The sequence below is a fragment of the Ahaetulla prasina genome, chromosome 1 (genome assembly GCF_028640845.1).
Source record: "Ahaetulla prasina isolate Xishuangbanna chromosome 1, ASM2864084v1, whole genome shotgun sequence".
NCBI lineage: Eukaryota > Metazoa > Chordata > Lepidosauria > Squamata > Colubridae > Ahaetulla > Ahaetulla prasina.
The window spans coordinates 240,098,711-240,114,830 of NC_080539.1; the positions used below are offsets into that span (position 1 = coordinate 240,098,711).

General features: G+C 36.9%; 1 protein-coding gene across 9 annotated transcripts in view; it reads left to right on the forward strand.

Moving 5' to 3' along the window:
* The window catches only part of NCKAP5 (NCK associated protein 5), a 638,109-nt gene that overhangs the window by 269,389 nt on the left and 352,600 nt on the right, over nucleotides 1–16,120 (forward strand). For all 9 annotated transcript variants that reach the window (XR_009156463.1, XM_058194176.1, XM_058194167.1 and 6 more), the window contains one exon: nucleotides 11,241–11,374. Coding sequence is in view for 8 of the 9 variants with exons in the window: in XM_058194176.1 (XP_058050159.1) it covers nucleotides 11,241–11,374 (134 nt within the window). In the remaining variant the exon portion in view is untranslated. The remainder of the gene's footprint in view (nucleotides 1–11,240; nucleotides 11,375–16,120) is intronic.

The following is a 16,120-nucleotide window of genomic DNA, read 5'->3' on the forward strand; positions in this document are numbered from 1 at the left end:
TAGTCTGAGTTGCAGGGGGATTTGAGCTGGTGAGCTGCACTGCTGCTGTTTGGCTTCGTGTTCTTGGTCGTGCTACATCTTCGTAGTGGGTGTCAGTCTGCTGCATGTATGGATTGGAGGGATTACGCGGGAGAAAACCCAAACAACCAAAGACCTACATACAAACACCCGCAAAAACCTCAGAAAACAAATATATATATATATATATATATATATATATATATATATATATATATATATATATATATATATATATATATATATATATATATATATATCTCCCAAACAGGACACACCCCATCCAATCAGAGCACAGCCAAGCTCCCACCCAATGAGTTCAAACCCCATTAGCAGTTAAAAGGAAGAAACAGCTGCAATCACACATTGCTCCCAGAAGCATGAAGCTGAAGCCTGAAGATGACAAATGAGACTTCGTCGAAACGCCGCCAAGACACTTCCAATTTCGTAGGAGAAAACCCGAATAACCAAATATATATATATATATATATATATATATATATATATATATATATATATATATATATATATATATATATATATATATATATATATATATATATATATATTTGTTTTCATAGGTTTTCACGGGTATAGGTATGTAGGTCTTGGCATATTCGTGTCTTTTCCCATATATATATCCCTGAAATAAGCGCTTGGCCTTATTGCCATGTGCTCAAAAGTCTGATTGGGCTTATTATCAGGGGGTGTTTTATTTTGGAGAAAACAAGGTAGGTAGGTAGGTAGGTAGATAGATATATAGATAGAGATTTTATTATGGCTTTTTAAAAATATATTGTATCCTATATTGTGTGTGTATTTTATTATACGCAGACACATGCGTGCACGTGCACACACACACTTCATTTAAACTAAATTTGCATATCATTGGTTGCATGACCTGTGAAGATGCCATATGCTAAATAAAATACATATACTCCTGATGCAGGAAGATGTATTCTTAAAATGTAAATTTTAAATGTTTAGCTGCTGTATCGATTTATTGGGTTTAATGATACATATTATTAATTAACTATTATTAATTAGTAATTATCTTATTATTAATACTTATGTACTAATTATGATTCCATAAATATCCATATCAAATATTATAAAGTAGCAACCATTCATATATATCCTGTTCTCTTTTTTTTAAGACAGCATTTTAGTTTACATTATATGCCTTCTGAGACATGTACCCCTGGTATATCTTTGATGAATCCTGAGGCTTTTAATGCAGCAGGGAAGTATTCTGAAAATTAACAGAGGTTTTGGTGCACAAGATCAATGATCAATGATCTATCTATACTGTATTAAGTATTGTAGGCAATCATTGATGGTAATAACAACAATTGTGAATTTGACAAAAGAAATTCACAATTGCAGTCAAGAAAGATTGCAGTCAGAGTCAAGGGTAGGTAGTGAGAAAAGGAGAATCAATAAAATTTGAGCAGGATTTCTTGAAATTAGATCTATAGACCTTTGCAGCTTTTATTAACTGGGTGTAATAGAAGTTACTCCATATTGTGCACACACTTATGAATGAATTTATGATTGTTCAAGGTCTTTCTGTTCTTGACTGTGTATATCAGGATGAGACCAGACCTTGTGGAATCGTAATTAGTTTGATAAAATAGCAAAGCTTGCTAGTATCTAATAACAGAGATACTATCTAGCATCTAATATCTAGCAATAGAGAATACCCACTATAACTGGATCAAGGCAGAGATTGTTTATTTTGCTATTGAATTGGGTTTATATTTCATACTTGTGAATATCATATTTTCATATAAATTATCTTTGGCCTCACATTTTTTTCTGGTTTTATTTCATCTCAAAAACTTTTCATTATGTTTAATTTAGGGAAATTAGACTTCTTTAATTAATGCCTCTAGAAGCTATTAGAAGCTCAATTACATTTGCAAATTCATTTTTGAGTAGCTTTGTGGTTTTAAGATAAAAAATCAATTATTTGAGTATGCAAGCATTCTTACTTTTTTTTAATGCATATATAGCATACAACTTCAAATATAGAATTAATTAGGGTAGAAAGTCAGTTTTAGTTTTGGCCCCTTGCATTACAGATGAATAAATGGGAAATGTTTCATGATTACAAGATGGATTTCAAAACTGCATACTTTCATTTACTGGTGACAATATCCTAGATAATTTAAATCAGACTACATAGGTAGTCCTCAAGTTACAATCACAATTGAGGCCAAAATTCCTCAACTAAATGAGACAGTTGTTAAAGGAGTTTTGCCCCATTTTACGATCTTTTTTGTTGCAATTGCTAGTTAAATCACTGAAATTGTTAAGTTAGTAACACAGTGGTTAAGTGAATCTAGCTTCCCTATTGACTTTGCTTGTCAGAAGGTCACAGAAGGTGATTATGTGACCCCGGGACATCATAAATATGAGTTAGTTGCCAAGCATCTAAATTTTGATTACCTGACCATGGGGATGCTGCAATGGTCATACAGTAAGTGTGAAAAACAATCATGAGTCACTTTCTGTGCCATTGTAAGTTTAAACAGTCACTAAATGACCTGTTGTAAGTGAAGGACTAACTTGTAAAGCAGGGGTCTCCAAATCTTGGCAACTTTAAGACTTGTGGACTTCAATTCCCAGTGTCTCTCAGCCAGCAAGCTGGCTGAGGGACACTGGGAATTGAAGTCCACAAGTCTTAAAGTTGCCAAGATTTGGAGACCCTGCTGTAAAGGATTAATGTTCTTGTTTTTGCTGCTGCTACAGTATAGTACATAGTACATTATATATTTGGTACTAGTGCTTTTAAGTTTAGAAACCAGAATCTCTACACAAGATTATACAAGACAATAAGCCTAATAGCTTCTGTTTATTAGCCTGTGGAAGATGACAAGCAGTTTTAGTAGTGACTGCAATTTTATTGGCCCCAGTTGTTGTTTCACATAATTAAACTACTATTTGGCAATGATAATTTTTCATGCTCCTAGCTTTGGCAGGACTGCACAGCTGGAAAAAGCAAGAGTAGAGCTAAACGCTTGTCATTTTTATTATTCTAAATTTTGTTTTTGCCTTTTGTGTATGCAGTAATTTTATATGTAGTTTAGTTTTCTAAATTTCTAACTATAGATCAATCCTCCATTTATAAGGAAGAAAAAGAGCTGCTTGACAGCAGTCATTCTGTTGCTTAAACTGCAATTAAAATTCTGCCACATTCCTGGGTAAATAAAGCCAAACAAGTTGAATAAAGTCAGTGTCCTACCACTTGGTGGCAATTTTGAGCTACTGTGTAATAGAAGTGGATACTGGAAAGAGTAACAATACTTTTAATTCACTTACTTGGGTTGAAAAAGAACAGCACCACAGGCTAAAAGTATTAATCATAAAATCCACTGCCCATTGTTGCTAAAATATCTACTAGGATGTCATGATTTCTTTTTTGGCATCCTTTATAGACAAATGGAAAGAATATACACAGAATTTGTTATTGCCTGCTGTTGAACAGATTTATTTTCTAATGACACAAACTGTTAGAATAATCTGGAAATTAGTTAAAACTGAAAGAGAAAATATAAAACATTGCTTGATTTACAGATGGAAAATAGTTAAAGTTGATGGAAGGAATAAAAGCAACCCTTTTAAAAAAATGGTATGCGGTAATGTAGAACATCTTTGACATCCACTAGTTTAGCAGAATTATAATTTGGAATAATCAGGCAGTAAGTATTTTTCAGTTAGGATTCATGGAGGGATAGGGAAAACATTTTGTTTGTCTAGGATTAAAAATTCAGAATGAAAGTTGTTGTGGAGAACCCCTAAGTTATATTAAAAAATAGTGAGGAATAGACAGCGGTTTGAGAAAGACAAACTCAAAGGAAAGATGGGTAGAGTGTGAAGGTTTTGGAAATGGTCAAAGAGACTGGAAGAAAATTTGGTAGGTAGCCAAGATAATTGGCAGTGTTTGAATAGGAAGTAGAAACACAGAATTGAAAAGGGGAAGATTCAGGAAAAGGGTACGATATCCACATTCACATAAAATGAATTCAGTTTGGAAGAGGAAGCCAAGAGGTATAGGATTATTACATCTGGAAAAAATGGTTGCTATGCAACTGTAGCATCGTCACCTGATGTCCCTAGTAGGGAATCAGCAATCAGAAGTTCAGTGGTAGTGATGAATGTCACATAGAATGTAATTATCTACTTAATTTCAGGCATAAATACTTGGTGGCAATTTTGAGCTACATGCAGTGTGTGTGTATGTGTATGTGTTTGTATTTGTGTATAAAGCTTTTGATATAATGAATTAAGATGTGCTTGAAATATCAGTCACCACCGATACTTTTTTGCAAATTGGGACATTGTTAACTTAAGCCATGCTGATAGTGTCTACTGTTTCTGGGAATTTCAGGGAAGATAGGGTTAAAGGATCGTTGAAGTATAAATATGAAGTTTTAGAAGAATAATATCTTTCCAGTAGTTGTTGGTTTTTAAATTCTCATTTTTAACCATTTAATCACATATAGCATAATATGTGGTATAATTGCATTTTTAAAAGGGCTTATTCCACTTTCTCAAAGAAATGAATTTTTATAATATATCTGCTATGACTTCAGGCTTCTTAAATGTAATCTATCATAAGTATGGGTAAAACAGAAAAGATAAATGTCACCTTTAGCAGTTCACTTTGGAACTGTAGTAAGTGACAGAGTTATATTAATTAACATGACTGGGTTCAGTGATCGTATTTGTCTAATATAATAAAATGTTACAACTGTAAGCATTTTCATCCTTTCTTTCTGTTCCTGTTCCTTTCACCTTGAGTGATGGTTGTTCCTGTTATCAAAATCTACTATCAAGAGAGCTGCAATGTGCTGCTGGGTTATTTGTCAATGCCTGGCTTTATTTTTGTAAAGAGGTATTGATTGCAGGATAATAAATATTTAGTTTAACAGGACTTGATCGGGAGCAAAGGGTTACCTGAAATTAGATTAATTTAAATTGTGTACTCTGAGACACAACCCAGAATTCTCCTGTTGTGAAAGACAATTTGCTAGAAATACTCAATGGTAGGGAAGCCACAAAGATGCCCTAAGATATTTGAGTTTTTTGAATCCCATAATCCACTGCTTTTGCTAAATTTGCTGATTTTGATGGAAATCAGATTCTAAAACAGCCATTAGGCCAATCACAATGTATTTTATTAATTTTTATAATTGGCATTTTTTCAGAGAAACTCTACACACATCAAACAAGTAAGGAAATATTTAGAAGAAAATGCTGGTTTTGCTTTTGCATTTAATATTCATACCAATTCTCTTGCAGAAATTATAAAGATTAATGCTGAGAAAGAGAGAGGGATAGCAGACTTATGAATAAACACTAAAAAACTAAACAAAAACCAAATTATCTGATCCCTCAGTTTTTATATCTACCTCTTTGTGTTTGGATGTGTGGAACATGTTTAACAGTGGTACTTCCTGTTCCACGTGTCGGTAGATAAAGATTTCATCTCTTAAACAGTAAATTTTGTAACTTTCTCCATTTGCTAAGTCTCCTAACATTTGGCGTTTTCCAAATTTGCATAGTTGTTAATGTAAATTGCTTTGAGAACCTTTTTTAAAATGCAAATTACTCTCATTTGTTCATTGATAGATCCATTTCCATAGTACTGTATTTATTGTGACTTTCTCTACTAATGTAACCTTTTTAAAAGGTTTGATTTAGATTCTAGTTTCAGTATGTACGGCTTTTCAGATTTTTTTTTTCCTGCGTAAGGCCTCTAAACATCAGAGCAAAAAGGTTGCCAACTAGATTTGGTTTAGTGCTAACCTCTAGGGCACTTGGAAGTCCACTGAAAGAAAAATGCCCCAATTTGCTCAGTGGGATCCATAATTATTTGTTTTATCATACTCTTTGATATTGTGTTGATGTACACTTCTTGAATAGATGGGTTACATAGGTTAGTTATTGACTTTATTGTATCTGTTTCCTTTACACATACCGGTAGTTCTCAACTTACGACTACAATTGAATCCACAATTTCTGGTGCTAAGTGAGACAGCTTTTAAGGGAATTTTACCCCATTTTAGGACCTTTCTTGCCACAGCTGTTACCACTGTAGTTGTTAAGTTAATAACAGAAGTCAATTGCCAAGCATCTAAATTTTTATCATGTGATCACGGGGATGTTGTAATGGTTGAAAGTTGAAAAACGATCATAAGTCACTATTTTCAGTGCCACTGTAACTTCAAACAGTCACTTAATGTACTGTTGTAAGTCAAGGACTATCTTACATTACATTAAGAAAGATGATAAAGTTCTCTATCTCTTAAGTATTCTTTAAGTATGTCATATCTGTGTAGTTGGTGGTTTTTATGAGTTCGGTCCGTTTAAATTAGTATTACCTAGGTGATTTTTTTTTTTGTCAAAAGCTGTTAAACAAAAGTTTAAATCAGGCACCTTTAAAATAAAATGATCCTACTTGATACTGATGATCAGTGCTGGTTTTCTAGCTTTACTGTGCTAGGGGCCAAAGAAGTAGTGGGCTCCTGCCGCTTTGCACCAGTTCTCCTGAACTGTATGTTAATTTTCTGAGCAGTTCAGAGAACCGGTTGTTGGAAGAAATCTTTTCCCACTTTGCAGGGCTAATCCTGGGTATGCAGGGGTAACCTTGTCGGTTGTCAAGAGTCCCAGGCTTGGTTGAATCTTGTTCAACCAAGGGGCTTGGTTGAAGGGGTTTTGGGCAATTCCTATTATGGGTTAATGGCTTTGTCCTGGTTTGGATCTCAAGTGAGGGCTAATCCTGTCACCCTGGAGCTGAAGGTCTTTTGTAGATAAGATGGCCCATTTTTTTGTCTTATAGATAGCTTGGCACCAGTCTTTCTGGAGCTATTAACAAAGGTGGGGGCTGCTTTCCAAGAGCATGTTTCTCCTTTTCTCATCCAGGGAAGTATAATATTCTGCCTTTTTAATATTTCCTACAATATTTCATTATTCTAGGAGAGGGGTGGGTGCTAACTATCTACACTGTATTTTAACTATTTTAATTCCTCAATGTGCTTTGGCACCCTGCCTGATTTGTAACTCTGGGTTGCAGGTATTGCTGAAGAAAAGGATGGTTTCAGACAGAATGGTTTAGTTGTCCATGACAGCTGTGACTCATTGATCTTCAGTGTGTATTCCCCCATTTCTAATATAACGATTGGTATTTAGGGCAGCTTTTTGCAAGCAAAGAAGCTTTTTGTATTTTTGTACAGGTAATCTTTGATTTACAACGGTTCATTTAGCTGACCATTCAAAGTTACATTGAAAAAAGTGACTTATGACTGTTTTTCACACTTATGATTGTTGCAGCCTCCCCATGGTCATGAGAGGCTGGGTGAGGTTAAGCGCCCCTCAACATGAGTGACATCAAGTTGGCTATGCCCACTCAGTCACATGACCACCCAGCCTATCATTAGGGCACAGAACCTGTTGTTAAATTATTTGAAGCCCACCATTGAGTCAAAGTAAACTGCTCTCCTCTTGTTCATATGCTCAGAGTTATACTTCCAAAGGAGAGCGTCTTACATTAAACCTGATAGGGCTTTGTGTGCACACACAATACTTTTGGCACAATTTGGTATAAAAACAATTAAATTTGGTATAAAAACCAATTTGGTATAAAAACAAGATAAAAACAAATAATTGGAAATTCAACTCAAAGTGGTGAGTTTTGCACTTGCAAATTATACAGAAAGAGAGATCACATTCAGAAGATTTCTCCTGAGATCAAATAAAACTTAACCTCACTGCATGAAGGGGAGAAGAAATAGCCTATGTTGGGTTTGCTGTTGTGAAGTAGCTTACAGAGACACCTGCTCCAAGCTTTGTCAGAAAACCCTGGATGACATGGTGCATGGTGCTTGAGGTTGTTGAAATCTGTTTTTCAGGGGATACAGGAAACACAATTTTCATGAAAAATATGCAGGCAAGATTCCTCTGTAATTTCTTGCTTTTCCCTTACTCTTTTTTGCAACTATAAGAACTTTGGATTTTCCAGGAAGTGATACGTAGACGATATATTTAATGGGGAAGGTGGGTGAATATGACTGATTTAAAAATGGCCATATATAAATGCCATATCTACCTTGCAAATGTCCCTTGTCAATTTACAATAATCTGTAATTAACCATTTAGGAATTACATCCGTTTTGCTTAACATGCATTTCTATCCTAACCGTGAGAGAGGAGCCTCAGCACTGGTTTTAATGGATTTAAGTTTTGCGGAATTCTGATGGTGTGAAATATTTCACTATATTGCACTATATTCTATATTCAAAGCTTCCTGTAAGTATCCTTTTCAGCATTTGCAAAACCATGAGATAGTAACAATACATTTTAATTGGCTAATTTAATTAGGTTACTAAATTTCTTTTATGGAAATTTATTTCCATATATTATTATTTCCCATTTTAAACATTCACACTTCCAAATATTTATGTGAGATTTGCTTCACGTAAGTCCTGTCTCCTCTGTGTAATTCTCCATAGTTTACAATATGCATAGGTATTTCGTTTAATCTCTTATAACCCGCCTCTAAAGACATCTGCTTATATATCACTGTCTTTGAGATCTTTTTCTGGCTCATATTTTGATCTCTTGGTTACTGCTATTATAAATTTATTATCCAGTATGATTTATAATACCACAGCTTGTGCAAATAATGGCTTAATACTAAGAAAGCTTTTTTTACTCTGTAATAAAATTATATGCCTAAAATTTGATACAATACTGTACTGTGGGTATTTCATAAAATTTAGGTTATAAGCATCAAATATATTTGAAACTCATGGCAGCCCACAAACAAGGAAATGGTGTGTGTGTGTATGTGTGTACATGGCCTTTGTCCATCATGAAAAAGTTAAAGCTTTTAGGGGTAAATATTACGTAAGTACACACACATACACACACTTTCTCCTAAAGTTCTAACCTTTTCATGATGGAGAAGGGCTTATGGATCCTACTATTGGAGAAATGGAAGTCTTGTATTTTCCAGTGGAGAAAGGAATTCTTCGATTGACTGCATGAAAGAACCTTAACTATTTTTTTTTATTTGCATTTATATCCCGCCCTTCTCCGAAGACTCAGGGCGGCTTACACTATGTTAGCAATAGTCTTCATCCTATTTGTATATTTATATACAAAGTCAACTTATTGCCCCCAACAATCTGGGTCCTCATTTTACCTACCTTATAAAGGATGGAAGGCTGAGTCAACCTTGGGCCTGGTGGGATTAGAACCTGCAGTAATTGCAGGCAGCTGTGTTAATAACAGACTGTCTTACCAGTCTGAGCCACAGAGGCCCAATTTCACCACTGGCTGACTGATTGCGATACAGGAATATGTGCACTTAATGGTTGTCAGTAGGATTGTAAAGAATGATATTGGAAGGAAATAAAATTTAGAAAATGAAATATGACAATTTAGTGATATTTTTATTACAAAGAAAGTTCTCTCTGTCCTCTATATTTTAGATAATATATTTGTCATATTTGTTTATCAGCTCAGCGGTTTAGAAATATCTGTTGTCATTCAACAGCTGCTTTATGATTAGGCACAGATAATAAGGTAATTATCGCTGTCTGTGCTTTCTTCATTTCATCTTTCTTTGAACTTTCTATTTCTAATTACCCCTACTTAACCATTAATGTATCTATAAAGCTTTGAATATCATACAGAGTTGACTGCTCTCCATGAAAAATTAAATTTGTTGAACTGGTCACAAAGAAGAAATAGCTGAGTAGCAAATATATGTATGCTGCCATATTTTCTATTTCAGCTGTATTTGGTCTTCAGATGCTCAGGACCCGACTATTACGAACTGTAAATTCAGGAGATGATTCCCTGCTGTCTCCAACAGGTCTACAGTACTTCAGTTGTAGTAAGGCAGGATGCATTCTCTGAAGTGGTTCTTACTTTCTGAAGCACACTTAACAACTGTGGGGGTTTCTGCCAAAAATTAAAAAATAAACATAATTATTCAATTTTTTTCCTTTAAATTCAGCTGCTCTCATTATTTTCTTTTAAATTGTTGGTATCAGGTTGTACTTTGTTTTTATTCTGTATTTTGTTATTATAGTTAAAAAATATTTTAGTGAAAATAGCTCTGTAAGTAAAAAAAATAGTGAAAGCAACAATAATTTATTAAACTTGTATACCACCCAACTTTTCATGAATTTGCAATTTATAGGGCCAGTAGCCTTGATGGTTAGGAAATGACTAGTAATTCTCACTTAACTACCACAATTGGGAATGGGAAGGGCTATTGCTAAGTAACATGGTCATTAAGCAAGATATATGACCCCAATAGAGCATGGGTGTCAAACCAGATCATGACGTTTTTTTGCCTTTGTGGAACTGGGGTGGGCGTGGCCTGTACGTGATGTATCCGGCCCACGGGCCACCAGTTTGACAGGCCTGCAATAGACTAAGGAACTCATTTCCGCTACATTCATTCAGCAAATCACCTCATTAAGCATAACTGTGACTTGCAATTTTATTGCTGATTTCTCCATTGATTCTGCATGTCAAAGATTGGCTATGAAGCAGTTAAATGACAATCATGGGATACTGTAATGGTTGTAGATGCTTTCTGTTTGCAAAATAATCAAATCTTTTTTATATGGCCACAGGGATGCTGAACTGTCACAAGGACAGTGCAAGGAACAGTGGCAAAGTTATTTTTTTCAGGATTGTTGTAAACTTGAATTATCTCACTAAATAGGGCGGTCGTTATGCAAGGGCCTCTGGTGGCTCAACGGACTAAGTCAGTCTGTTATTAACACAGCTGCTTGCAATTACTACAGGTTCAAGCCCCACCAGGCCCAAGGTTGACTCAGCCTTCCATCCTTTATAAGGTAGGTAAAATGAGGACCCAGATTGTTGGGGGCAATTAAGTTGACTTTGTATATAATATACAAATGGATGAAGACTGTTGCTTGACACATTGTAAGCCGCCCTGAGTTTTCGGAGAAGGGCGGGATATAAATTCAAAAAAAAAAAGGACACCTTTGTGGTTTTTTGAAATTCTAATCATCTGATGGGCTCTTGGTTGAAGGGGAGTGACCCAGGGTAAAGTTTTTACTACCTCTTCTTCTACATGATTGTCTTTCAATAGCAGTAGCAGCCTAGGTCTTAAGCTTCACACATTGGAACTCTGCTTAATTTTGTCACTTGCTTTTTTTTTTTTTTTTAAGCGTGAGAAACTGGTACATGAGTTGGAGGAAGAGCGACATTTGAGATTTGAAAGTGAAAAAAGACTACAAGAAATGACCCTGGAATCTGAGCGCCACAGGGTTCAAATGTGTGGACTGCAACAGCAGTTTTCAAGGTAAGCAGGATTTTCAGTCTACCACATGGTCTGATAAGAGGCAGGTGAGGGTACCTGTGGGTGGGGGGGGGAGGGAAGCATAGGAAGTGTTTCAGAAGGCAGTTTTCTTTCTAAAAGATGTATTAATTCTGTATCACTGATAAACCCAGAATTTATCAGTGTAGATATTGATCGTTTATTACTGTTCTAAGAGACACGAGCACAAGCTGTTTCCCTATGATCATCAAGGTATATTCAGTTCATATGAAGAGAAGTGGGCACATTTGGAAGATCAGGTCTCAGTTTAACAAGCCAATGTATGAATCTTATACAAAAACACCAGCTTTCCTTCTATCTTCAAGTAGGATACTGAATAAAACCAGGAAATCAAAAGTTGGCTTATAATGTTTGGAAGCCTTTGATTAATTATTTTTTAATTTTACTCACAGAACTTACATGATCACCTATCTCATATAATGAGTCTATTTTATAACAGGAAACTTAATGAGCCAATGCAACCTGCTCCTCAATGTGAAGCAGAGCAGAGAGGTTATATGTGGTTTACTATGGAAAAAATGATAAAAACACGTAAGCAATCATTTTAGAATACAAAGATTCTTTCCTCTCTTATTCATCTATTATCAGCTGAGATAGATCAAAAATCTTCACATAAACCTACCAGACTTAGAAATGGCATAACTGTTACAGGTAGTCCTCGCTTAATGACCAGACCAGCCTGAAATCTCAGTCACTGAGTGAAGCAGCCGTTAAGCAATTCATCAAGTGACTGCTTTGTTTGATAATTGCAATTCCCTTGCAGTCGTTAAACAGTCTCACTGGTTATTTAGTTGCAAGTAAGTATCCCAAAAGTGCTTTTCCAAATGGCAGCTGGATTTTCTTGGTTTTTTTTTTTCCCTTTCAAAACCTTTTGCTCCACATCCAAGAAGCGAAACTTTTTCAAAGGAAAAAAAAAACCCAAGAAAAACCTACCTTTTGGAAAAGCACTTTTGGGACCGCCATGACCGGGATGATCGAGAATGAGGAGTGCGTCAGCGGGGTGGGGAGTCTTTTGGAGGCCTGACATGAGCTGCATGTTAACAGCCACCCCCACCACATGAAGGACTGAATGCCTAGGAAGCTTCCTCAGTGGGACAGAAGGAAGCTGCATAGCAGGGAGTTCCAAAGGTTCAGGAGACTCTGAAAGTGCAGCACAAAGCAGCCTCCTCCGCAAAAGGGTGGATGCATGGGAAACCCCCACAGCAGAATGCAAGAAAATTCAACATGATTCTTAGCAGAGATTTGCTTCCACAGGATCTAACTAAGTATCTGCTTGGTGGTTTTAACCCATTGGAATTGCAAGCTGGAACATTTTATTTCAGGATTGATAGTGTTCTGTACAGCTTTGCAGGAGCTTTCCTCAATTACCAGAGGCTTGGGAAAGCGAAGGCAGCTCCCCCACCCCAATTTTTTCAGCATGCAGCCAGCTCCATCGTTCCAGGCATGTTCTGATTGCAGCAAAAAGGGGTGTTTTAGGATGCTGCAAATGAGTGGCTGCCTTTAGCATGTCTTCTTCTTTTTCTTTGATCTTACTCTCCTATTCAACAGCCTACAGCAACTGCTCCGCAGCCTCTCTAGTACTACCTTATCTGCAACCTCTCTGGTACTACTTTATCTGCAGTAATCCCAAAGAAGAATTGTCTGGGAGTTTTATAGTGTCATTTGAATAAGAACATGAGCTTGTCTGCATGATACAAAAGAATTAGATGTTTTGCATAGACATGTTCTCTAAAACACTTATGGCATATCCATACCCATACCCACACCTACACCAACATACTGCATAATATCTAGACAAACACTCTAACAAGAGACATGCTCTGTGGTTAAAGTGCTAACATTGTTTTCTTTTTATCATTTCAGTTTTCATGTTAGGCCAAGGGAAACTATAAAAGACATTATTATAGAATAGCCCATCTGCAAACAGTTATGGAGGCTTTTGTAGTGCTATTTCCAACATTATAGTAAAACTGGCACTCTCGGTAAACACCTGCAACTGTTGTTGGGTGATGAGATTACTTTGAAAAATGCTTCACTAGGATCAGGGGACTTATTTCCAAGTTAATTTCCATAGGATTGTAGCCTTGCTGTACAGTGTTGGGAGTTTTATGAGTGAGACTATCTGTGGAGAGTAGGTTTAGTGCAGGGGTGAAATGTAGAATTTGCTATTACCGGTTCTGTGGGTGTGGTTTGGTGGTGGTGGTTGTGGTAATGTGACTGGATGGGTGTGGCCAACTTTTTTTTTTTACTTTTAAAAGCATTTTTTCTACAACCTCTTCAGCTGAAGAGCTTGTAGAAAAAATTCTTTTAAAAGGCTCCTCTGACGATCCCAGCTGAGCCATGTGATCATCAGAGGCTTTTTAAAAAACTTTTAAAAGCATTTTTTTGGCCAAGGGTTTTTTTTAAAAGTAAAAAAAAACAAACCCTCTGATGATCGCATGGTTCAGCTGGGCATGGGGGGGCGTGCAGAGATTTTTGCTACCGGTTCTCCGAACCACCACCTGCCATTGCTACTGGATCGGGCGATCCGGTCCATACTGGGAGCATTTCACCCCTGATTTAGTGTACAGATAGTCCTTGACTGACAGCAGTTTGTTTAGTGATTGTTTGGAGTTATAGCGGCACCGATGGTCGCTGTACAACATCCCCATATTCAGGTGTTCAAAATTTGGACGCTTGACATATTTGGACGCCAGTTCATATTTATGATGGTTGCAGTGTCCTGGGGTCATGTGATCACCTTTTGTGACCTTCTGACAAGCAAAATCAAGGGAGAAACCAGATTCACCTAACAACCATGTTACTAATTTAACAACTGCGGTGATTCACTTAACAACTAAAGCAAGAAAGGTCGAAATGGGGCAAAACTCATTTAATAAGTGTCTTGCTTAGCAGCAGTCATGGATTGCTACTGAGTCAGTCCAGATTTTGTGAACCAGTAGTAACGCCGTGGGGGCTCTGCCCACTCTCCTGGATGTTATCACAGATGCTCTGCGCATGCAGAAGTGCTGCGCATGAGTGAAGCAAGTGTGCAGGTACTCCCATTGCAAACTGGTAGCGAAATAAGTGGAATCCATCCCTGCTTAGCAGCAGGAATTTTGGGCTCAATTATGGTCTACCTGTAGTTGTGATTACAGCCTGATTCACAGGACCCAGTAATAGAAATGTTGGAATAGTTCTCTCAAGGCTGTAGACAGTCTGACAAATGTAATGTATTTTAATTCCAATTTCAGTATGTTTTGACTTTCCTGTGTTCACACTACCTATTAAATGGGGAGTTATGCTTGTCATATTAGGTGTGAATATCATCACTGTGAGTTTGGCAATGCCTTACACAACATGGGAACTGGTGTTAGGTGCAGGTGTAAAGTTGAGCATTTTGCGGAGTCCTCTTCTGACCCAATTGTTCCGGGTTTGCTTTATAATGCTGTGGCATTATAAACCGTAATAATGCAGAATTGAGAAACAGTTTTCAAAGTGTTAGAAAAGTATGTGTCAGACAAGTCGCACTATGTCTAATGTTTTTAAATTGTATATTTAATAAACTTTATTTAAAAAAAAACAAACCCTCTGATGATCGCATGGTTCAGCTGGGCATGGGGGGGCGTGCAGAGATTTTTGCTACCGGTTCTCCGAACCACCACCTGCCATTGCTACTGGATCGGGCGATCCGGTCCATACTGGGAGCATTTCACCCCTGATTTAGTGTACAGATAGTCCTTGACTGACAGCAGTTTGTTTAGTGATTGTTTGGAGTTATAGCGGCACCGATGGTCGCTGTACAACATCCCCATATTCAGGTGTTCAAAATTTGGACGCTTGACATATTTGGACGCCAGTTCATATTTATGATGGTTGCAGTGTCCTGGGGTCATGTGATCACCTTTTGTGACCTTCTGACAAGCAAAATCAAGGGAGAAACCAGATTCACCTAACAACCATGTTACTAATTTAACAACTGCGGTGATTCACTTAACAACTAAAGCAAGAAAGGTCGTAAAATGGGGCAAAACTCATTTAATAAGTGTCTTGCTTAGCAGCAGTCATGGATTGCTACTGAGTCAGTCCAGATTTTGTGAACCAGTAGTAACGCCGGTGGGGGGCTCTGCCCACTCTCCTGGATGTTATCACAGATGCTCTGCGCATGCGCAGAAGTGCTGCGCATGAGTGAAGCAAGTGTGCAGGTACTCCCATTGCAAACTGGTAGCGAAATAAGTGGAATCCATCCCTGCTTAGCAGCAGGAATTTTGGGCTCAATTATGGTCTACCTGTAGTTGTGATTACAGCCTGATTCACAGGACCCAGTAATAGAAATGTTGGAATAGTTCTCTCAAGGCTGTAGACAGTCTGACAAATGTAATGTATTTTAATTCCAATTTCAGTATGTTTTGACTTTCCTGTGTTCACACTACCTATTAAATGGGGAGTTATGCTTGTCATATTAGGTGTGAATATCATCACTGTGAGTTTGGCAATGCCTTACACAACATGGGAACTGGTGTTAGGTGCAGGTGTAAAGTTGAGCATTTTGCGGAGTCCTCTTCTGACCCAATTGTTCCGGGTTTGCTTTATAATGCTGTGGCATTATAAACCGTAACAATGCAGAATTGAGAAACAGTTTTCAAAGTGTTAGAAAAGTATGTGTCAGACAAGTCGCACTATGTCTAATGTTTTTAAATTGTATATTTAATAAACTTTATTTAAAAAAAA